This window comes from Engystomops pustulosus, chromosome 7 (genome assembly GCF_040894005.1).
Source record: "Engystomops pustulosus chromosome 7, aEngPut4.maternal, whole genome shotgun sequence".
In the NCBI taxonomy this organism is placed as follows: Eukaryota; Metazoa; Chordata; class Amphibia; order Anura; family Leptodactylidae; genus Engystomops; species Engystomops pustulosus.
Window position 1 is genome coordinate 141,773,280 of NC_092417.1, and position 25,185 is coordinate 141,798,464.

The 25,185-nt window shown below is 42.3% G+C and overlaps 1 protein-coding gene across 1 annotated transcript; it reads right to left on the bottom strand.

Moving 5' to 3' along the window:
- Positions 1–1,720: 1,720 nt before the first annotated feature.
- Positions 1,721–24,839, bottom strand: BEST1 (bestrophin 1). The gene is made up of 10 exons (XM_072118027.1): positions 24,732–24,839; positions 13,370–13,541; positions 11,796–11,890; positions 7,916–8,149; positions 7,223–7,377; positions 6,045–6,122; positions 5,735–5,887; positions 5,242–5,322; positions 4,516–4,667; positions 1,721–2,846 (listed from the first exon to the last, which is right to left on the bottom strand). Exons 2-10 carry the CDS (start codon positions 13,519–13,521, stop codon positions 1,946–1,948), a joined length of 2,001 nt encoding a protein of 666 aa, XP_071974128.1. The 5' UTR covers positions 13,522–13,541; positions 24,732–24,839; the 3' UTR covers positions 1,721–1,945.
- Positions 24,840–25,185: the final 346 nt, after the last annotated feature.

A 25,185-nucleotide genomic window follows, 5' to 3' on the forward strand; every position in this document is an offset into this window, starting at 1 on the left:
CACACCCCTGATTCCCCTTTTGGTTGGGATGAATGTGTGATTCACTTTATTACATGCTCAGGAGTGAAGCTCCTCTGCCATAAATCAGAGGAATTGGGCATTGGCAAGGAATCCTCACATTTGTCTCACACACTGCTAAAGTGACCAGGAAAACAGGACTGCAGAGTTAGAGAAGGGAGCTTGACTTCAGTGCTGAGCTCTTTGCCTCTGACTTTATACAACCAATTAACATCTCACTTCAAAGTTGTTTTTCTAGAAGATGGCAATTTGCTGGACAATGAAAAAAACAAGACCAAGGGGTATTCCAGGAATATGAATGTCTGACACAAAAACCCATGATCTAAATATATATGAATATAACAAAACTCAATGTCATTAGTCACAAAATGGAGCTTAAATAGTTTGATTTTATGATTTACAAAATGTTATGGTCTTTCCAAAGTATGCAGAGTTATCACCAAGATGGCCGGCACTGGAAAATACAAGTCCCATGATCCTTCAGTTCTCAGTAACTCCTCCTACCTCTTATGCTCTGCTCCCAGTGATGATGTAACGGACTGTCCTGCTCTGTTACCATAGTAATAATGTGTGTAACTGCCATCCCTGCACATCACCACAACACTGACCATACTGGATGCACTGCAACCAATCAACTACAGCCAAACTTAGTGGTGATCACATGACCTGCCCAGGCAGCTGCAGGACATGTGATGTGGACATGTTCTGTCCTGTGTCTTCTCCGTGTGAAGGAAATCAACGGACTGGTTAAAGGGCCAGTAGCATTTTGATTCTTCATTACAGTCTATGTCCACAGCATATTAGCATATTTTGAGTACCCATTTGTATATGAATTATGCTTATTCCTGGATTACCCCTTTAAGGTGCGCAACCACATTATTGTATTGTGTGCCAGCTTCTGCTGACAGGTTCCCTTTAAAGAGTTTTTACCCAGAATTAACAGAAACCTTGCATCATGAAAGTGACTGAATATTTGAACTGTTTATCATAGCAACCAATCTGCTGTAATTTGTATTTGGATTAAGGTTGGTGGGGGCCCACATTGAATGTAGACCAGGCAGGGAACCGCAATCCCCAGCAATAACTATATCCAGCCCTCCTATAATGACTATATACAGCCCCCTATAATAACTTACTATATACAGACTCCTAGTATAACTATATGGACCCCCCTACGATAACTATATACAATCCCCCTTTAATGACTATATACAGTCCTAGGTAAAATAATAGTACTTACCTTCCATCGTTACCCCGATGCGCGCCAATCTCCTTCCCTTCCCTCACGGTGTCAGGATAGTGGATATTGAAGGTGAAGCAAGATAGCGGCGCCAAGCCACCAGTGCCGCCATCTTTGTATACCTCCGATAGTCTATGGCAGAGCAGGTAACTTATTGTTCCCTCGCTCGGCCATAGACTGCCCCCCCCCCCCCCTATAATCCGGCCCTGTTTGTCACAATGGGCAAGTATAGAAAAGGATTGGCAAGAAATTACCAAAAACTTGTCATTTTGAAGTAGCTTCTGTAGGGCGCTTCCTATGGCACACATACAGGTATAACTTACCAGTTCTTTTTGGAAATTGAATCATTGTCTCGTACATCTTCTTGGATCATTTGTTCACTTGCAAAAAACTTGTGCTTGAATTATATTTCTTATGACCATGAGGCTATAGTCATACTAATTCATAATTTTAAAAAAATGCATATATTCTATGAAATGTTTAGGAGCTCTTTAATGAATCTTACAGTATACAATAAAGACTTTCATAGGAAGTCTCTGTATAATTTCATTTTGGGTTCTTACTAAGAAGTTGATTAACAAACTATGACGTTAAGACAGCAACTAGAATGTCTTCCTAAGCTGAAGAATATTGTAGCATCTTATGTGCATTCTCCATCTTTTCCTTCTTGTTGGCTTATTTTTTTAGTTAACCGCTCTTTCCTTCTTGCTGACAAGGTTCTCCAGCCTCCATGATTACTTCCATAAGTTGAGTAAAGTCTCCCTCTGTTAAGCTGATGCCAGAGTCTTTTGGAGAGGAACATTGGTGTCCATTCTGTTCTTTGTTTCCTCCTTCACAGTTTACATCTGGCTGTCCATGAGGGATTCTAGACGCCCTTTGTAAATTTGGGGAGTTCATTGGAGAGAACGAAAAAATTGATCGTGTTGCCTTGTGCCCTGGGGTGTGTAGAGCATCAGGTGAAGCCAGGGACTGAGTTCCTTGGAGTAATGAAGAGAAGCGCTGGCCTCTTGTTAACCTTCTAGGTATCTGTAAAGGACTCTGCATGGCTTGGTCACCTGTTTTAAGTGAGTGAGTACTTTCAACACTATCCATAATGGCTTCCTCTTGCTCTTCCATGCTGCCTAAAGGCCACACAAAACACTCTTTAGAACCAGGCGATAAACTGGTCGCTTCTTCTGCACTTTCAATAGATGTTCCCATCTTCTTGTTTCTTTGTGTATGACAAAGGTTTGGTGTTCCATGGGAAGGAAATCGGGGACAGTAGGTTGGACCTCCATTAAGTGGTGTTTGCGGAGCGCTATAAAACCCAGGCCTGTCATAAAATGGGGTAGACATAAAAACATTAAGATCTCGAAGGGCCTCTCCACCCCTGCTTCCCATGTCACGGTGTGAGGAATGTGAGAGACCTGGAGGAATCCCACTCCTTCTTCTCATTAGCAAGCTGAGTCTTGAGTTGGAACGAGGTGGACTTGGAGAGTGAACTCCCAGTAGACGCCCTATTGGTCCTATCAGTGGGGTAGAGTGATTGGCCTCTTCATTTTCATTTATTTGCTCAAGGGGAGGAAACTCCAAATCTTCCTTTTGTAAACTGTAGATTAAAAGTGATAACACATTCTGTAAAATGTAATTATTCATCATAACAGGTATATAATTCTATGTGGTTCCAATGAAACCTAATTACGACAACCAACCAAAGTTGTGAAGGGTGGCAATCCTGCTCCGTTATGTACAATTACATCATGGATGTTTTAAAGGGATCCTGTCACCAGGGACCTCATATTCACTAAAGGCTGGTTGCTGAAGCCCATCTCACCTGCAGTGCAAATATGTCTTTCTGCTTACTCTAAGCATTTGCATTACAATATGATTGTGTGTTTTAACTTACCTTGCACCCTGACAAAATCCTGGGGTAGTCACAGGGGCTGGGCTTCTGTTTGGATGCATTTAAAAAACAACATGTGACTTTGTGCTCCTGTACAGCTTCTCCTCCTGCTCCTTCACAGAGGTCACAACCTGGTGATATGACATCAGTGGGGGAGGGAGGAACTGTATAGGAGCACAAATATGGGGGCAGCCTGCAGCACAGACAAGTCACATGTTGTTGTTTTTTTAAATGCATCCAAACCAAAGCCCAGCCCCTGTGACTACCCCAGGATTTAGTCAGGGTGCAATACACAATTATATAGTAATGCCAATGCTTAGAAAAGGCAGAGAGGCATTTTTGCAATGCTGGTGTCATAGGCTTTTACAACCTGACAGGTTCCCTTTAAGTTGAACTGCCATAAAATTATGGTATGTACATGATGCTAGCTTAAGAAATCACTGATAAAAGCAATCAATAGCAATCTTTCACCACCATGGAAATAGTGCACTATTTTGGCCATCCATTATGATGATTCATTTTCACTTACAAAGAAATTAAATAATGTAAAATTGTAAACTTTTCAACAAACTACATAATAATACATGTAAATATGAGAAACTTTGTTAGAAATGTATCAAATGAAGGTTAAGTAAGTAAACTTACTTTGCAATTTTTTGTCAGTTTTATTGCTGTTTTTGCTCCTATCTTAGCCTAGGCTGGTCACTAAGATTCAGCAGTATGGGGCGGCACTGGCTGAGCAGACACTTCATGATTTATCTTTGCTATGAGATGCTGTGTGCTAACAATGTGCTTAGATTATCAGGGTACAGGATTTAGCTAGTCTGTAGTGCTGCATGCATCCTGCCCCTTCCCCTTCAGTATAAGAGAAGCTATTCCAGAGCAATCTGGCTGACCATAGACAGAAGTTTCTGGTCGTATCCAGGGACAACTCAAATATAAACACCAGGAGTGATAGAGACAGGTTGGAATTATATCTGTGATCCTTAATACTACTACAATAATACTATATAGGAACATGGTTGTTCAATTTCTTCTTTGTTCTCTAACAGATATAGCATAGTTTAAGGAATGGGGGAAAAAAACATTCAAATTGTACTTCCTGTTTATAAGATTTTTTTCAAACACACATACACTGGGACAAGATGTCTTTCCTATGATCGTTAGGTTCTGAACATGTACAGTATGTGTACATTGCTGAAAATGTGTTGATAGCATTACATTGAGAGCTTTTAGGTTAATAGTAACTAATCATTTATGTTTATTCTTTTGATAAAGCGTATATACAGCATAATAATAGAAATCATCCAGGAGGACTTTCTTCATCCTACAATGTGCATTGTTTAGGTTCTAAATTGTAGAACTTCCTAATTACCTTATATCAAAGGCAGATCCCATGAATGATGGTCTGCGGGTCTCTACCGTAGAAGCAGTATACGGGGGTTGGGGATCAGAATCGTTCCAATAGATATCTTTTTCCAGAGGAGGAAGATTTTGGTGCATTTCATCCACCGCAAGAAGAGACACCTGATGAAGGAGATCATTGAATAGCGGTCTAAATATTGTCACATGAATGATTTAGTAAATTACGAGGTGACTTAAAAGACAAATCCAGCTGTGGATCATAAATCATACTTATGACAGATGGTACTTCCCTATTTTTCCATGCATTCATGATTTTGGCTTAAAAAATCCAGAATGTGTTATCCCTGCCAAAATTGTGTAATTTACAGTGTGTATATTTCTATAAATCCATCTGTATAAATATACACATTTATTGGGATTTCTGATATTCTGTGCTGGAGGATATAAGAAGTTGTTACTATTTTATTTACTTCTATTTTTGGACCTTTGAGATTATGTCCTTCCATGTACCAAGCAAAGGGGTCGATCAAATTGAAAGTTACAGACTTGGAACTCCAATAGAGTACATGGCAAGAGTTTCATACAGATATTCAGATGTTTCTATAAGTGACTTTAATGGAAAGAACATTCCCGACTTGTTCTCAGCTATTTTTCTCCTGTTTCCTTGGCACAACAAAAAGAAATGAGACTTTTTGCAATATTCTTAAACTCAACTATATTTTTGTTCAGTTTTTACCTGGAAATTTCTGTCAATTAACCAATTGGTCTCAAAGTCATCATCATCTTGTCCAAAAGGGTTAATTAACTGCTCAGCCACCTAGAATACGCAGAAGGTTCTTTTTAGTCATGAGATACAGGCAGTCTCCGGGTTACGTACAAGATAGGTTCTGTAGCTCTGTTCTTAAGTTGAATTTGTATGTAAGTCAGAACTGTATATTTTATAATTGTAACGCCAGCCAATATTTTTGGTCTCTGTGACAATTGGATTTTAAAAATGTTGGGTTGTCATAATAATCAGGATTAATAATAAAGCTTCATTGCAGACACCACTGATAAATGTTACAGCTGATCATTGTAGCCTGAGGCTAACGTACATTAAATTACCAATATCCTGAGGTCCGTTTGTAACTAGGAGTTGTCTGTAAGTCAGGTGTTCTTAAGTAGGGTAGTGCCTGTATATGTCTACAAAGATGAAATACATTTACGCAATTTGTCTTTTAGAGACTTACCTTCAACCAACCAGCATAGAAAAAGAATTGTAAGAGGGTAAACACAGGGACATACAGGTCCAGGTCATGTCCAGGATATCCCCTCTGAGGGTCCAAGAACTGACGGCCAATGAGGCAAGCCAGAAAAAAGCTGTAAACAGCCACTGTCACCACCTAAGGTGGAGAATGGAAAAAAACAATATTTAGGGAATTTAAAGAGAATTTGACATGTGCATGCAGTCCTATCTGCGGCCTGCATGTTATAGAGCAGGAAGAGCTGCGCCTCAGATCCTGTGTGCAAATGCAATGTAAAATATAGGTAGTCATGTACCTGAGTGTAGACTAGAGGAATGCTGATCCAGTCATATCCAAACAATCGTCCACATTGTGTACGTAGAGAGTTCAGCTCCTGAGAAAAGAAAAAGGCAACATTGCTCAAGTAGTCAATTTGAGGTTAAAAAGACTAAGAAGCTGTGTCCATAAAGTTGTTAAAGGGGTTGGCCACTTTACCTTTGTTTTTTTGTAATTTGTGTGTAGGTTTGGAGGCAGGAAATTAGGTAATTTACCCTGCCAGCAGGTATGTAACTGGAGGTGGTGCAGAGGGCGCGGTTGCAACCGGGCCCAGGAGGCTTAGGGGGCCCATAAGGTGTCACTTTCCCAAATAAGAAGACTAGAAGTATAAACCATACATTCTATTCAGGGGTCTGACAAAGACTTTGCACTGGGGATCGTCAGCTTCAAGTTACTTCACTGCCTGCCAGGACCTTTATCTTATATTCATGAATACTATCATAAGTTCCTTTCAGGGCGATTGTTCAAGGATAGATAGAGATCACATGACCCTCCATCTGAAGCCATTTTATGGACAGGAATCTCTGGCGAATGAGGTAAAAGACCGGAGGCTTTACTTTACATATAAAGAAAGCACTGCAGAACTATTAGTAGATGTATATTGGTAAATTACCTTATATCCGGCCCCCCCCCCCCCCACACACACACTTACACACACATTACAAAAAACATGAGGTAAAGTGGGCAAACCCTTTAAATTTCACACAATTGGAAACTGCAAAACATGAACATATTAGGGAAGTTATTCTAAGCGAAAGAAACAGAATTTAGTTTAATTTTAACCAAAAAAAGTGACTTAATGTATGCCGATGTATACCAAAATTTACTCAACTGATTAATAATTTCATACTGTGGAAAATATTTATATTGTGATAAAATACATTTGAAAATTAAAGTTAGAAACCATTTAATTAATACTGAAATAACCTTGTACACTATTTGCCTAAAGCCGATGGGTGTAGAACTCAATTCACCTGGACCAAGTGTGAGCATCATGCGTTTTGCTGGTAAACAATACAAATTAAGTCTTGCTTGTTCTGGATTGCAAATGTTTAGGTCTAAATATTGCATATGCAATATAAATAGTATTACTAAACGTAATTCAACCACAGTGTGTAAAGGTAAAAAATATTTGGTATGGCTTAATCACCCCCTTACCTTAAGGATCAGAGTCAACACAACACTGTCACGTATTCTTCCCTCTGTCCTGGCCGTTACCGCTAGGTTGGCAAACCAAACACATGGAATCCAAAATTTGTTGTGAGGAGAGGAAATCAAATCAAATTTAAGTAGTTCAGCTGGGGTCATGAATCCTGTAGAGATTTAAGAGGTAAGAGTCCAAGGTGAAGCCATACATGGCAGAAGTTTGGTAGATCCTTTGTGCATATGACTAAAAAAGTAAAAGGGGTAGATCTGCCATAGATGGCAAAATATCTCAGTGACACTAGATACTGACATCCTGGTGGCCGTCACAATGATGCAATGTATGACCTGATCTTCTAACCAGCACCAAAATGGAGATTTAGCTACATTTGTTTGAGTCTCTTTGGGTAAAGATACACAATGTGGGTATCCGTGCCATTGGTGTTTTCCATTACCATTTGGATATTATTATTTGTTCTCTGGTTATAGACCACATCATTATAGGGCATCCTACTAAAGAAGGATGGATGTGCCAAAGAACACACCCGATTCTCCTCCTTCTTTGGGCTTTATGTGTCTTTATTTAGCCTGGAGACTTCTACTTTGGTTGGAGCATAAATCTTATATGACTTATAAAACAGTGTATAAGACCGATCATTATGCAGTGTCTTGTAAAAGTGATTGACATCTGCCCTGCATCTTACTTACCTGCATTGACAACATGCTGCAGAGTGGGGAATCGCTTATAAACAGCAGTACTAATTGAACGGAGGATAAGAACCCCAGAAAGACTGGCATAGCGCATAAGTGTCCGTCGCATCATCCGACCTCGTTCATCTGTGCCATGCACATTACTGGACACAAGGCACATGAGACGGTCTAACCAAGGTACACTCTCATATTGGGCCCACCATCGGGAGACCACCAATGTCACATAAAAACCTAACAAAGGGAAAAGACAAAAAGCAGAACACACCTTAAACCAGAAATAAAGAGAAAACCCAATTAAAATTATTTCTGGTACATTAGACAAATCTAAGTGATAAAATATAATGGCCAATCACATTAAAGGGATGTGTCTTTCTTTTAATGTGTTCTTGAGGATCCTCGACAAGACACCCCAAGATTCATAGCAACTCTAATTGTAAAATGTTATTCGTTACAACTTCCATTTTAATGCTTTGATTTTTGGAAAATTATAATAGGAACATATGAGACATATTGTACCACGTGTCCATATGGACACCAATCACCAGGAATGTCATTTTTAGCTGGTGACAGGTTCCAGTACTTTATAAAGATTTCTTTCACATTAGCTGGCTTCCTGTCTGTAGCATGTGGCAAGTCCCTTTGGCAGCTTGTGTCTCAGTTTCCAGTTTATACATTACTTTACTGGATGAGTGTGGATGAGAGGAGACTGAGACACAGGCTGATGCAGTTGCCCCGTCCCTTCAGACTCACCACATACTGCTCCCAGGAAGCCAGGTAATGTATAATAAAGTACTGAAATGATTCAGAATGCTGACAAAGGCATTTTTAAAATCAGCATAGCCTAAGCTATTGGAACCTGTCACCAGCTAAAAATTATATTACTGGTGACAGGAACACTTTAAGTCGCTGTGCTACTAATTGTATTTTCCCCTATTACATAGTTTATATGGTTTAAAAAAGACACAGGTCCATCAAGTTCAACCAAGGAAGGGAAGGGATTGGATGAGGAAGGGATTTAAAGGAAACAATTCTATATTATAACATAACTATCAATGTTATTTTTATGTAAAAAGGCATCTAGACCCTTCTTGAAGCTCTCTGCTGTCCCTGCTGTGACCAGCGCCTGAGGCAGGCTTTTAGTCCTTACAATATAGAAGCCTTGTCCCTCTGGTGATTAAACCTTGTTTTCTCTAGACGGAGAACCTGAATCAATTTTCTACTATATTTTTTGTATGGACCATTCATATATTTATGTAAACTAATCATGTCCCCTCTTTTGGAGACTAAATAAATCTAGTTTAATCTTTCCTTATAACTGAAACCCTCCATACCCCTTATCATTTTTGTTGCTCTTCGTTGAACCCTCTCCAGCTCCAGGGCCTCCTTTTTATGGACAGGTGCCCAGAACTGGACAGCATACTCCAGGTGAGGCCGAACCAATAGTAATATTAGATCCCTATCCCTAGAGTCCATACCACTTTTTATACATGACAAGATCTTGCTGGCTTTAAAGGCAGCTGATTGACATTGAGAGGATTGGAGATAGATATCTCATTGTTTGTGGTCCAACCCCTGAGGCCCCCAAAAACTAAAAACATGGCAATGTGAAAATACCCCTTAGTGCCGCATACGAGTGAAGGACTGGTGGCTCTGCCTGACCAGTGCTCAGTTCATTTCTATGGAACAGAAGATTCCTGCCCTGTAGAAGTAAATGTGGGACTGGTTGAGCCTGGGCATCAGTGGCCCATTCATAAAATAAAATTTAGTGCACTTTTAGGCTTTAACTGCTGGGTACGCTAGAGGAAACAAGGCTTCCTTAGCAATCATAGCCATAGTCAGCAGGGGTGCAAAAAGCAGGACATTAGGTTTTTTCCTTAGATTAAACACGGCATACAATTACAGTGGAAATTCTGTTTTTAGGGGGTTTCATTGTCGCACACATGTTGCATGATATGTGTAATAGAACATTCATTCTTTACTGGAACCAAGACATATACAAAACTCACAGTTCAGACTTGTAAATATCCTTTCTTTCAGGACAGAATTGTTGAATATAGCTAAGAACTTGTAATCTGATTATAAACTCGCTTAAACCTCTCATGCATGTGTAGGCAGTAGTGTTTACCACTGGCCATAGTTCCCTTACGCAACTGTTTAATGACTACTACATGTGTGATAAGTATAATGCATACAACAGTGGGATTAAGATGGTGATCGAAATCTATAGAGAAACAGTGATCGGGGTTAATCTGCAGCAATAATCCGTTTATAGTGAACACAGGGATCACTTGTATTCTTTTAGTGCTTACAGTAATAAGTGTGTATATACACTGAGTGTATAAGACATCCCAGTCTCGTTTTTTCTATGGGACCATTATGCAGCAAAATATACCGTAAAAATTGACTACACTATACCAACAAACATGTTTATTAGTCGCAGCGCTCTGCCCAGACCTTGTATTTGTTCTTTTATGAGACCCTATCAGGAACCTGATGCCTCACCCTTACCTCAGACTGTTCTATACGGGACTCAGTCAGTAACCTGATGCCTCACCCTTACCTCAGACTGTTCTATACAGGACTCAGTCAGTAACCTGATGCCTCACCCTTACCTCAGACTGTTCTATACGGGACTCAGTCAGTAACCTGATGCCTCACCCTTACCTCAGACTGTTCTATACGGGACTCAGTCAGTAAACTAATGCCTCACCCTTACCTCAGACTGTTCTATACGGGACTCAGTCAGTAAACTGATGCCTCACCCTTACCCCAGGACCCAGTCATTTACCTGCTCCCTCACCCTTACCTCAGGACTCTTCTATTGGGGACCCAGTCAGTAGCCTGCTGCCTCACCCTTAACTCAGACTTTTCTATATGGGACCCTGTCAGTAACTTTCTACCTCACCCTAACCTCAGGATTGCTCTATAAGGGACCCTGTCAGTAACCTACTGCCTCGTCCTTACCTCAGGATGTGCTATACGGGACCCAGTCAGTAACCCGTTCCCTTGACCTTACCTCAGGACTGTACTGTTAGGGACCCTGTCAGTAACCTGCTGACGTGCCATTGCCTTAGGCCCCATGCACACTACTGTATAGAAACGACCGTATATACGGTCATACATACGGTTAGAACACGGCCATCAATGTACATGGCTGTTTTGTCCACCGTACCGTACCATAAGTGAGCCATATAAAAATTTAGAGCATGTCCTATTTTCCACCATATTTCCATACCGTAAGGCCCATAGAAGTCAATGTGAACATATAAAATACAAACTAAATAAGTGCTGCATGCGGCTGTATATACGTGCAGTATCCTGAACCAGTGGGAGGTGCATTATGTCAGCCAGCCAATAGTCAGCCAGCCATTATTTTCCAGCCACTGTATATTATACGGATACATTGCAATTCATTGCCATAATGTTGCAATACATCTCGTATTTATGGCCAGAATACAGACGTATATACAGAACAGAAAAGACCATAAGGTCGTGTGCATGAGGCCCTTACCTCTGACTGGTTCTGATATTGGGGTCCTGCTAGTAGCCCGCGGCTTAGTCCTTATTAATGACTGTGCAGTTACGGGGCACTTCCAATCCCGCTGAGTGACTCGTGAGCTGGACTACTGCCCTTTAAATAGGAAGATACTAGATGGCTTGTATTTTCACCTAGATATAATTTCATTAACTTGATGAGATGTTGTATCCTATATTGTGCTTACTGTGGTACTGTGTGCCATGTACCACTTAAGCAGGTGGTGGGGTTTCCCTTTTAGCTCAAGGGGACCTTCTCTTCACAGGGCCCACCAGAGAATTCTGGGCTAGTCCGAGACTGTATCATGTATGATATCTTCTTCAAAAGTCACACATGCCTTACCTAGTACAAATGATACCGGGATCAGCTCTGCATAGTTGTTACAGTACAATGCCAACTTCTCAAAGTGAATTCTCTGCTGCTCATTGAGAAGGAGCCTGTGGCGCAAAGAGAGATACGTAACTGGACATTGATCCATGTTTTGACTATTACAAGCACCAAAAATCGAAATCACAAAGTTTAAAATGGTGAAAACAGTTATTTACACTACCTATACAATAGTATAATAAACTGTAGGCTGCATCCCATATTGGAGCTGTCAACGATATTTACCAAAAATATAGATCAGTAGACGACAGTTCTCCTTTAAGCCTTAATATAGGACCACTGTAGCAATGTAGTAGTGACTTAATGGGTGAGCAATGTAGTAGTGACTTAATGGGTGAGTCAATGACTGAACTTTAGAAATTGCTACAAATTTTAGAACAGATTGCTCATGTTTTTGTTATTTCACTAATCCTTATTTTTACGTCATTGCTAATTCATGCAGATCTAAAGGTTACAATACAAACAGTGTGAAGCTATCTAATACTGGCCAATTGGCCCATTGGGTCATAAAGAACAAATCCAATAGTTTTTAGTAACACACACTTGTAGATGAAACTAAGTTGCATTACTCTGCATAACTCTAAGCAGATCTATGATAGAGGAGAGCTTTTCAGTCTATTCCCTAAATGGTAATATGTAAAATTGTAAACCACAGAGTTTAGCGAAATATTTTACATTACAGGTGCGGATCCTAAAGTGACATTTAAGTTGGAGTATGATGGTGAACTTTGTCTGATCTGCAGGCAGCATGTCATAAAGCAGAAGGAGATGAGTAGATTGTACATTGTGTCCTATATGCAAGCAGCAAGTTATAGTGAAAAACCAGTGGAATGTTATAGAGCAAAAGGAGGAAAGCTCATTTTACATAGTGTCCTATCTGCAGGCACCATGTTAAAGAGCAGGAGGAACTAAGCAGATTGTAAACAGTGTCCTACACAGAGGAAATTATAGTACAGATAAGATATAATGTCCTATTTGCAGGTAGTATGTTATAGAGCAGAAGGAGCTGATCAAATTGGATATAGTATATATAGATATCAATTGGGAGTCATATCCATCTCCATGAAGGGGAGCATTATTGGAAGTCATACCTCCTCGCAGCGGTCAGGCTGTTCAACCAACAAGGCCCTGTCGGAAGTAAGCTGTGCTCACCACCTAAGCAGTCCCTGCAGGTCCCAACCACAGACTGAATACCAAACTGCTGATCAATGCTTGACTTTCTTTTTTGTCTTATTCTTATCATTTTTTCTTTTGTTCATTTATCTCTAATATTATTGTTCTGTCATTGTTCATACTGTATTCTCTCTACTTCTGTAACACTGTGAATTCTCCCAATGTGGGACTAATAACAGATTATCTTATATACTGTGTACTTTTTCCTTTTTTTTAAATTACATTTACAGCCATTTTAAAGTCCTTCTGTAGTATTGGCTGTTTGGATTCTCCTCTTTTTGTGCCATTTTCTTACTAAAAACCTTGGCTCCTATATTCTTTGTTAAATGGGTCCCATGTAGCATCTAGACTTGTACCTGTAGGTGATGCTGATGATGAAGTAGAAGCCAACAAAGATAAGAAACTCTCGGTATAGTAATTTGTAGATACTGCCTCGCCATCGGAGAAGCAACCTGGAGAAGGTCCCCAATTTGGCATCTGCCACACGATTACTGTATGTGACTGTCATGAATACGGGTGCTTCTACATCTTGTATGGAGAAAAAAAAGCAAACAATGAAAGAAATGCGAGACAGAAGTCTGACAAAATATTAAATTATTTTTTGTACGTTCAGAAAAACATGATGAAAAACTATTAGAAAGAGGACAAAGCCTTATAATAATAATATAATATCTGAGACAATCTACAAAGAAGCCTAAACTAAAATTCTTGAGAAATTTGAACGTACTGAATAGACAAATTCAGATGTTTGTCCCTCTGATGAAGGTTCTCCAGAGTCAACTAGAGTAACAGCAATGGGGTATGACTAAAGCCTTAAGAAAGGCGTTTATTGCTTTGCTGTGCCGAGGAACTGTCTATATACCTGTATACATAAAGTTTTCAACCAATAAAGAAAAACTTTTTTAAATGACGGTGGATATCGCTGGACTTTTTGTGGGAAGATTCTACTGAGTCTTTATATTTCTATAAAGCACATCTACCCTGTTTCCCCCGAAAATAAGACAGTGTCATCTATAGATGCTCTAGGTCTTATTTTCAGGGGATGTCTTATTTTTCCGTGAACAAGAATTTTCATTTATTGGTGAACAAAAAATCTACTTCTAAAACATCCTTATAACTCTCCCAACTCTGAACTATTGGAATATTTGTCCCCAATCTCTCATGTTTAGCAATAGCACTTTCCTTAAATGACCACTTCATGTCCACGTAGCTGCTTGTAGCGCATTTCTCCTGCAACCCATGTCACAACCTCTTGCAGCATCTAAAAGATCTACTAATACTAATGTATGGCGCGGGGGGAGATGTAATAATGACTGCTGCTAGTTCTTATTTTCAGGGGAGGCCTTATATTTCTAAGATGGAACAAAATTGTACTAGGTCTTATTTTCGCGGATGTCCTATTTTAGGGGAACAGGGTAATATTGAATTCAATGAAAGGTTGGAATTTCTACAGGCTCTGATCTTAGATTCTATGGTCAGTAAAATCATCAAGTTTCCATTAGGTTTACATAGCAGCAGAGTACGTTAATACATCTGCATCTTAGACCTGATAGATTACCTCTTCTTAAATAATGCTTGATATCAGCTATTTCACAAAACGATGTAAGTGATCAAAATGCTGCTATTTTTAGTCCTTTCAGGGAAAATTTAATTACGTTTCATGAAATTGAAAAAATATTAAGGAAAATATTTGTTGCATTTGAAAAATATTTTACTTCATAACCACACCTTTTTCTCTTTTGTATAAAAGCTACAAACACGGAAATAAAGTCAATCTTGCTGTCATGAAAGCTAGAGTGAAGAGCTTGCTTAAGATTAAAACCTGAATAATCTTATCTCAGATTTTATCTTGAAAATGTGCACACTTGCTCTATCTAATTTGGAGGTGACTGACTGGACCGGTTAATTGTCGATTACGACCCTGACAATTTGGCGCCCAACGTGGGGCGTGGCCTGAGCCTCTGAGCCCCCGGGGACCCGCACTAACACCCGGTGGATGACTCCTGACGCTCCCGGAGGAGATCTGATCAATCTCACAGGAACACGGTAAGTCTATGTATATAATATATATATAGTACTTATCTGTGTATCCGAGGGCGTGAGGTAGTAGTCTCCGGACTCTACGGGTCTGCGGGGTGACTGTCTGAGTGGTGGGCTCCTCTTTGTCTCAGCGCTACGCTCAGAACCGTGACACAGCAAGGAAGACGATTTAGTTTCGTTTTCAAACACCACCCCCGCTCCATCAGTCACTGATAATTTCTGCCTGGACAGTGAAGTAAATTTGTGTGTTGCCGTCTGGTTATTTAAAGTTGTATTGTGATCAGGAAAAGAATATTTAAAGACGTAACTAAGTAATGTCTAGTGACATCGGCCGTCAGAGTAGAGAAATACGCCATGACGGGTGTCTAAGCCTGAAATTAGGCGAGCTGGGGAGTATAACCCAGTAGGAACTTCTCACTAGGAGAGTTACCTGCATAGAGTACCGTAGTGGATACCGTTATTCTGGTTGGGGACCAGACCACCGTGTTAGCCTGTATATTGGTTAGGACAGAGTAACACCGTGGCGCACGTGTGGAAAGGATTTTGATTTAACGGGGATCGCTGTGTTGAGCGAGTGGCCACGCCAACATAGTACTCTATTTAGTTAGACCGAATGTTACGTCTCATGAGAAAGGAACACAGCCTCCCCCCGGGAGCACAGATGGCAACCCAGATAGTGGAGCAGAGAGAAGGAAAGAAATATGTGAAATATGCAAAAGACTTGTACAAGTTTGTAGAACAGGCAGGGAAGTCAGGGAGATTACAGCCCACACTGTGGAAGACCATCTTAGATGGTAGTAAAGGGTCCCTAGAGGACAAGGGGCTGTTAGAGTCAGCACAAGAAAGGAGAAGGTGGCAGTGAAGGGGCAGAAATGATTTACGGATATGTAAAATGTGAATCACAAAGTGTTAAAAATTGTAATGAAAAAGATGCATCTAAAATGGCCGCCGTTCCTCTTGGCTCGCCACCGCCCTATAATGGCGCCGGTTCAAGTCCGGAGGGGTGGACATGTGACGTATGTGGAATTCAGAACCCGGATGGGGTGGAGACTTGTTGTCAGTATGGTGCTCCACGCCCACATAGACACAGCCCCAAATCCAGCGGAAGTGGGGCATGCCCCTCTTCCGGTAGCAGCCATTTTAAGACAGTTTATTTTTCAGTGGCGGCCATTTTTAGTTATATTCCCTTCAAGTCCCTGAAAGTTAATTACCTATAACCCTACTATTGGCAGCCATAAACGCTGGTTGTGGGTAGCAGTGAAGCACCATTGAAGGGCCTGAACAGGGCTCAGAACGCCGGCTGAGATGATTTCATCTTATTTCAGTTCTCTGTTCAGATTATTCTTGGATGTGCAACGCTGTTCGTTTGGGTATGGTCATCTCTGATAGTTACAAATTTATTTGATCCCGACAACTGCAGAAAAATTACTATAAAAAAGTGTTGCAATGTGTCTGGTACCTGCTTTCTGGTGTTTAAGAGGTTAACGAGAGATAGATCTCGGGGGCTGTGTAGCTGCGTTTTGTTTTCTGAAGACATGTAAATGACCTTGATGCTGAAGTCCTCCAAAAAATCTACGGTTCTGCCTGAGCTGTGTTATCAGTGTGTGTTCTGTTCTGACCTTGACGCTTACAGCATAACAGACTAAGCAAGAACAAGCCCCCCGACTGTATTACAGAGCCTAGGACTGACTGTATTACAGAGCCTATGACTGACTGTATTACAGAGCCTAGGACTGACTTTTGTTCCTTTTTGATTAAAAACCAACTTAAGTGTACCTGGATTTTGTTGAGATGTTGGAGTCTGGCCAGTAGTTTATAGATAGTTAAGAGAATCCTATATGTCTGGATGAGATAAAGCAAGACGCACACGGTAATGGAAGATTTGATGACCTGAGAGTGTAGTGTACATCTGTTTTGTAATGGGTTGTTACCAAAGGTGTTAACGACTGGAGACATCTCTACCAGACTTATGTATACAGGGACTGAAAGCCAGAGGGAAACAGAGACCAGTTTCACAGACCACGGCAAAGTCAGATTGACAACGTTTCCGGAAGTCTCAACCGACCGACCCAAGTGGGCGTGTTTCGACTGTGGGGAGGAGACATTACTATAGTGAGTGGCGGAGACGGCCCCAACAGGGCAGGACAAGGGGGGTGATTACGGGCAAGGATGTCAGCAAGAACAGTCCCCCTCTTCCAAATAGAGTTAGTGCTTTTCATTGTAAAACTCTCCCCTGCTAGCCCGATGATGATTTTAACCCATTCCCGGTTAAGGAAAAGGCCCGGAAAGAACAGCTGGATACATGTAGCATGGTCCATGACCTCCAAGCTGCCAATGGGTGTACTGAAGCCCAGTGGTCCCTAGCCCAAACTGGCAGCAGTCCCTGAGAGTGACATATTATTCACTGTTATTGATTTGGCAAATGTTCTCTCTGGGCCCCTACATGAAAATTGCCAGTACCTATTTGCCTTTACCACTTCAATATTCCAGTATACCTGATGTAGATTCCCACAAGGGCGGTAAAGCTCACCCAGCCAATACCCCACGGCCCTACAGGGAGTAGACTGGCAGACTAGCCCCTTACTGGATGTTCTCCTTTTCAGTATGCGGAGGACCTACTGTTTTTGTTTGCCAGGATGCATTTATTGACCTTATGTGTTTTCTGTTCCAGAAGGGTTGCAAAGTTTCCAAAGACAAACTCCAGTACTGCCAGGAGAAAGTGGTCTTCCTAGGCCACTGCTTCTCAGCCACAGGCAGATACCTGACAGAGGAAAGAAAGCTGGCAATCCAGAATATGCCCCTCTTCCGGCAGTGGCCATCTTGGTACTCCTGCAGAGACCCGGGTGCAGCCACTGTATCCTCACTTCTTCCGGGGCCTACTACCAAGGCCCAAGCGCTTCGGAAGAAAGTTCATCTCACCTCTCACAGGCGCTAGGCCTGTTTCCAGTCCAGTATGACACCCGAGCTCACAAAAAGCGTGATCAGGATCAGCCGGCCCCTCAAGTCCAAATAACCCCTGAAATTTTGCAAGGGTCCCCACTCTACAGTCGCTTGCAAGATAGACATGCCGCTATAGCAGACAGCGGAGATGAGTGGAAAACTGACCCTCCCAAGTCCAGGGCCCGGCTCTCTACCGGACTTTCACACACCAAGGGACCGGGACCGCAGCCTCCACTGCTTACCCCACAGGCACCCCAGAGGGGGAAAGAGGAACAGTGTGGACAGCAAACTACCGAACAGTGGAGACCCTGCAGTCCCAGATGAAGAAAACCACAGTCACACCCAGTGTTCCTACACTCCCTGACCTAAACATGACTACTGTCACAGCAGAAGCTCCCCTGAAGAGCAAGACCCTCACCAGTGAACCTACTAGGTACGTGGCTTTCACACCCACGCAACTGGACACTATCATCAGTAAACTCCCAGACCCGGATAAACACCCTATGCAGTTTCTGCGGAAGTTGGAGCAGAACCGCCAGATCTATGGTGCCACCTGGAGGGATCTTTACAATATGGTTACTGTTAAAACTCCTGACACTTATCTGCAGGTCATCCTGAAGTATCTGGACGCCTCGGCAGTACCGGACCAGGACAGTTACCAGTCAGGGTTGGACTTCTGTTCCCAGATGAAGACTTGGGCACAGGAATGCCTCACCGACCAGGCAGGTTCTATCCAGGACGTCCAGCAGGAAAAAGATGAACCTATGGACGGGTACTCCTCCAGACTGTCTCAACAATTTGAGGATCTCGGATTCACCCTCCATAATAAGATCCAAGCCCACATGCTTGTAAAGGCCCTAGTGGAGGGCCTCCAAGATGAACTTAAAGAAAGTTCTTGCCACTCGTCCAGAAATCCTATCCGCAGGATTCAAGGATGCTGTAACCATAATCAAAGGATTCCAGAAAGCTCAACATAAGGAGAGAGACAAGAAGAAAAAAGGAAGTGATGCTGATGACCACCACTTCAATGGACAGTGATTCAGATGAAGAACCAGTCCCTGCTCCTATTATGGTACAGCAAGCCCCTACAGGACCACCTATGCCTGTCAACTACTACCCTCAGCCACCAGTACCCCATGCATCTCATCCGTGGCAGACACCACAACAGCAAGGACCCTTTGGATTCAACAACCAGAGACCTCGCCCTACCTGCTGGATTTGTGGAAGACAAGGCCATGTCAAAAGAGACTGCAGGTCCAGACCCAGAGATGACTACAGACCGCGCCAAAGTGGACCTAGATCTGATGACTATAGAGGGTCCCAGAATAGACCCAGACCTGATGACTATAAAGGATCACATGATGAACCCAGGTACCAGGACCAAAGATATCAAGAACCAAGACCACAGGATTGTATTGGCATTACCGGCACCACTGCTGAGTCTCCCCTCACTATTCCTGTCCCCGTTGGACCTTTCCCTGATGTCATGGCTCGCTTCCTGGTGTCAGATACCTGCCCCATCAACCTTCTAGGGGCAGACCTTCTTCAACGTCTTAGAGCTTCTATCAATTATACTCTCCAAGGTCTTCAGCTTGAATTACATGACCCCAGGTCAGAAGAGGGAACTATGGACAGATGTGTACTTAGAGCTCTCCCTCTGATGCTTCAGCAAATTCATCAACCTGATCTCTTCTATGGAGTCCCGGACCGGGTCTCAGCCCAACTCCCTTCCTCACTCTGGTCAACTGGACCTGATGACGTAGGACTTCTACCAGTCCCTCCAGTGATGGTATATCTAAAAGAGGGGGCTCAGCCCCCAAGGATACCTCAGTATCCTCTGAAGATGGCTCAAGAACAAGGCCTCTCCACCCAAATTCAGGCCCTTGTCAAGCAAGGTGTTTTGATCTACTGTACCTCTTCCTGCAACACCCCATTATTTCCTGTCCAGAAGAAGACCCCCAAGGGGTCACCACCCAAGTACAGGTTAGTCCAGGACCTCAGAGCAATCAATGCAGCTACTGTATTGGAAACTCCGGTGGTACCCAACCCCAACACTTTGCTGGCCAGCATTCCACCCTCTGCGAAGGTTTTCACGGTCATCGATCTTGCTAATGCCTTCTTCAGTGTACCCTTACACCCGGAGTGCCGTTATCTGTTTGCCTTTACCTCCTGTGGAAGCCAACTCACTTGGACAAGGTGCCCACAGGGTGCCCAGAACAGCCCTAACCAATTTACTCAGGCTATGAAGACTGTGTTGTTTCCCTGGATTGCTGAGCATTCACAAGTTACTCTCCTACAGTATGTGGATGATCTTCTCCTCTGTGCTGACTCCAAACAACTGCTGGAGCAAGAGTCATTGTCTCTCCTACTGTTCCTCTCTACAGCCAACTGCAAAGTTTCCAAGGATAAAGTTCAATGGTGTCACGCAAAGGTCATTTTCCTTGGACATTGTGTCTCTCAAGGGGCCAGACACCTCACCGAAGACAGGAAATCGGCCATTGCCAAATTACCATTTCCTTCCACCATTAACCAACTCCAGTCTTTCTTGGGACTCATCACCTACTGCAGACAATGGATTCCGGATGCATCCAGGCTTATGCAACCCTTGTATGACTGTTTAAAGTCAGGAGGACCACAAGGTGCTTCACCTCTGGTCCTCCCATATCTACAAGACTGTCACCACCAACTGAAGATGGCCATTTCCAGAGCGCCTGCTCTGGGACTTCCACACTATACCCAGCCCTTCAACCTGTTTGTTTCTGAAAGTGAAGGACATGCAACTAGTGTCCTGGCGCAACAGCATGCCGGGAGACAACGTCCTATTGGATACTACTCTTGCCGTCTGGACCCTGTGGCCAGAACATCTCCTACTTTTTTGAAAGCAGTTCATGCCGCCCATGCACTCCTAGACAAGACTGCTGACATCGTCCTGGGACATGACCTCATCATTCAAGCTTCTCATGATCTGGCGGCAGTTCTTTCTCAGACCCAACCCAGACATCTGACCCACCAGAGATACCTCAGACTTCAGTGTTCTTTACTTCTGCCTTCCCATATCACCTTCAAACGTTGTTCAGTCATCAATCCAGCCACTCTCCTTCCACATTCCAGGGGGGAAGAAGCTGACCCAGGAGTTGCTCCAGAAGTTGAAGATCCTCATGACTGTTTACAAGTTCTTCTTGATGATACCTCAACGCTTCCAGGGGTAACTACCCAGGAATTACCCCATCCTGACCTTGAACTTTGGACAGACGGCTCCAGGTTTGCAGACCAGTCTGGAAGGTACCATACAGATTATGCGGTAACCACTGAAACACAGGTGGTGAAAGCAGAAGCCATACCAGCCTCCATGTCAGCTCAAGAAGCCGAACTGATAGCCCTCAAGGAAGCCTGCACTTTGGCCAAAGGGAAGACTGTGAACATCAGGACTGACTCAAGGTATGCCCATGGCATTGCCCATGATTTTGGAATAATCTGGAAGAACAGAGGCTTCATCACAGCCGCAAGTACCCCAGTGAAGCATGCAGACCTCATCAAGAGCCTGATGGAAGCTCTACAACTGCCTACCAAGGTGGCAGTGATCAAGGTAAAAGCTCACGGAAAAGTGAACTCTAAAGCAGCCAGAGGAAACTACCTGGCTGACTGCACAGCCAAAGAAGCTGCCATGGGGAATGTGTCATCCGAGTGGCTGGAAAGGATCCTGAAGGACAAACAAGAGATGACCTACCCCTGTATGGTGGCCACTAGAGCCCAGAAGAAGAAAGAAGAAGAAGAGAAGATTATTTCTCCTACCCTTGCTCAGCTACAAGAGGAACAAAAGATGGCCCCAGAAGAAGAGCATAAAGCATGGAAAACATGGGGTGCTGCTTATAAGAATGGACTCTGGACAATGCAAGGACTTGTCTGTCTCCCTAGAAAGCTGTACCCCGCCATTGCTGCCTGGGCTCATGGGGTAATGCACAGAGGAAAGAACCAAGCACTAGGCTATGCCAAGAAGATGTATTTTGCTCCAGGATTATCTACAGCTGTGAATGCCTACATCAAGGCCTGTTCCATTTGTGCTACCTGCAACCCAGCTCCCACGACCAAAGTGCCCTACCAGCACCTGGCCAAGTCAGACTACCCTTTCCAAAGGATCCAAGTTGACCACATTCAGCTTCCCAAGTCAGGAAGATATGAATATGCTTTAGTAGCTGTGGACATGTTCTCAGGATGGCCAGAAGCCTACCCAGTTGTCAACATGACTGCCAAGCTCACAGCCAAGAAACTGATTACTGAAATTGCCTGTAGATTTGGAGTACCTCAGGTGATAGAGAGCGACCAAGGGCCAGTGTTCACAGGGCAAATCTACACAGAACTATAGCAGATGCTAGGAGCTAACATCGGACTCCACACGCCATATCATCCTCAAAGCTTCGGGAAAGTTGAAAGGATGAATGGGACTTTGAAGAACAAACTGCTCAAGATGACACATGAAAACCCTAAGGAATAGCCAGAACTCTTGCCCATTGCCCTGTACCATGTCAGACATACCCCTCAAGCCAAACACGGTCTCACTCCCTATGAGATTCTGTTTGGGTCACCCCCTAAGTTGTCAGAAGTTAGGGAGCAGCAGTTAGCTGAGGGGATGGATAAAGTTGTTAAGTTTGTTGTCCGTCTGTCTAAAAGAACTGTCTAACACACATTCTGCAGTCTCTGCTTCTATTTCTGAATCCACAGGTGACACGGTCCACGACTTCCAACCAGGTGACAAGGTATACGTAAAGAAGTACATCCGCAAGAACTGCCTGGACCCAAGGTTTGACGGTCCATACACTGTGATTCTTGTCACCCCCACTGCGGTAAAACTTGAGGGGAAAGCCACCTGGACGCACGCCTCCCACTGCAGAAGAGACCCGGCCTCACCATGAGGAAACATATCCTTTCTATATACATGATGTTCTTTAGCTCGTGCCACATTGGTTCAGGATTAACCACATTATGGGTTAATATGCCCCAAAATAAACCACGATTGCCCAATCCCCCATCCATGGAGCTAATTTAGGGTAAGATGGGAGGGCTCCATGAGTGTAAGTTAGCGTAGTGCAAGCGGGAGGTGAGGTCTTGCTGAAAGGGCAGGCCTTGCCCGAAGTTTGTGAAGCAGCCCCACGCCGACCTATCCCCACTCATGGACAACCTCGAAGGTACGTTAGAGGAAAAATTTAGTATTTAGGGGGGATTGTGAAGGGGAATATCTGTACATGAGCCTATAGTTTTATATTTTTTATACTTTTATATAGCTGGCAAATACTAAAGTTTTTCCTCCTCAGCAATATGCTCAGATATGTTACTTAAGATGGCGCCGGCATCCACACAGCCAACGCCCTATATCCAGGAAGAGAACAACATTCCTGATTCCAAAAAGGCTTCATCCCTCATATCGAAACTCAACGCCCAGGACATTATCTGTCCAGATACTGGAACTGACCAACCAGGGCACATCGGATGCTAGACACATTTGCTTAACCCTTGCCCACTATGATGCTGCATGACACATAACCACACCTTTTTCTCTTTTGTATAAAAGCTACAAACACGGAAATAAAGTCAATCTTGCTGTCATGAAAGCTAGAGTGAAGAGCTTGCTTAAGATTAAAACCTGAATAATCTTATCTCAGATTTTATCTTGAAAATGTGCACACTTGCTCTATCTAATTTGGAGGTGACTGACTGGACCGGTTAATTGTCGATTACGACCCTGACACTATAAACTATGAAATGCAATAAAAACAAAATAGTTTTTGTATTGTGCTGTATTATGTGTGACTTTCACATTATCCAGTAAATAAAAGACTATATAAAAATAATTTATCCTTATATCATTAAATTGATTAATGAAACCTTTTCTAACATCATAATTTCAGCGAGTCATGGAATTAAAATTATATATTATTTGTACTGCTAGGTGTATAATTTAACTGGGGAAAACCATTTTATATTTTTCACCCCCAAACCCATATCAATAAAAATGTTTTAATTAAGCATATGAATTCCAAAATTGTGCCAGCAAAACACATCCTAAAAAAAAAACTGAAACAGAAAATAAAATGTTATGGCTTTTGGAATTCTTTGATAAAAATAGCTTGTTCCTGAAGAATGAAAATAGACAATTCCTTCTAAAGGTTACACTTGGGCAACACCTAAGAACTGCAAATGTAACAGACCAATAGATGAGGAACATTAAGAATGTCCATATACTTTATAAGATCTTTAAAATTTAAATGCATTGTTTTTGTACTCAATAAATAGCAACCCTCATTGTACTGGGTCCTTAGGAAACTGCATACCCCTCGATCGGCTATGGTTTCCCACTTTAGATAGAAATCAAAAAAATAGGGACAGCACTCCAAAATTAAGTGAAAACATAAAAGGGTATTTTTTTCACCCAAATATGTCTTTTTGGATAGATTGATAGATAACAATTTACACAGAGATTTCTATAGTGAACTATAATAGGCAATAAATGCTTTACAAGATCTTCTGTCCAACAATCAATCTGTACCAATCCAATTCATACCATAGAAGGACACCTAAAAGAGAGTCATGAAGGAAATCACTGGCAATTACCATTGTACAGTTTATGTAATATTGTCACAATGTAACCTGACATTATCATCTATGTGTGGATTTTAGAGTAGCCATTGGTCCATCCAAATCTCCAAAAGTCAAAGTAATGGTGAATTCTTACAGGTTACTTACCAGTCACTACTTAGACTTCACATAGTTCTTGTTTCTGTCTTTACCCATTGAGCTCTGTAGCAAAAATACCCAAATCTGTTCTGTGGTCCTGTGATCCCGTAATCCGCTCTACAGTATTCACTTTGTTGTCCCTACAACGAACCACCCCCATCCCACAACGCACGGTCGTGGGCTTAGTTTAGAGCAGCTCCTGGCACCGCATGCTCTGGTCAGATGTAAATTGTTTGCTTTTTAAATCTTTTCCTGTTTGGATTTTCAAGGAGATTAATAATGACAGAGTAAAAAACTTCAGAGGATGTAAATTAGGCCTAAGATGTCCTAATGTTTTAATAATATAAAAATCATCTTTTCTTGACCAAGTCCAAATTAAAAGACAAGTTTTCAGAAGTGGACAGATTCATCTGAGAGCAATTATTAAGGGTATGAAGTAGTAATAGCATACAGAGGTTGGCAT

What these genes read in the sequence shown, in the direction of transcription:
- BEST1 (XM_072118027.1), bottom strand. Translation starts at nt 13,521, where the DNA reads ATGACAGTCACATACAGTAATCGTGTGGCAGATGCCAAATTGGGGACC. An exon ending in GCAGCATGTTGTCAATGCAG is followed by an intron (nt 7,378 to 7,915) that starts GTAAGTAAGATG and finishes AAATCTCTACAG; the next exon opens with GATTCATGACCCCAGCTGAA. An exon ending in TGTTGACTCTGATCCTTAAG is followed by an intron (nt 6,123 to 7,222) that starts GTAAGGGGGTGA and finishes TTCTTTTCTCAG; the next exon opens with GAGCTGAACTCTCTACGTAC.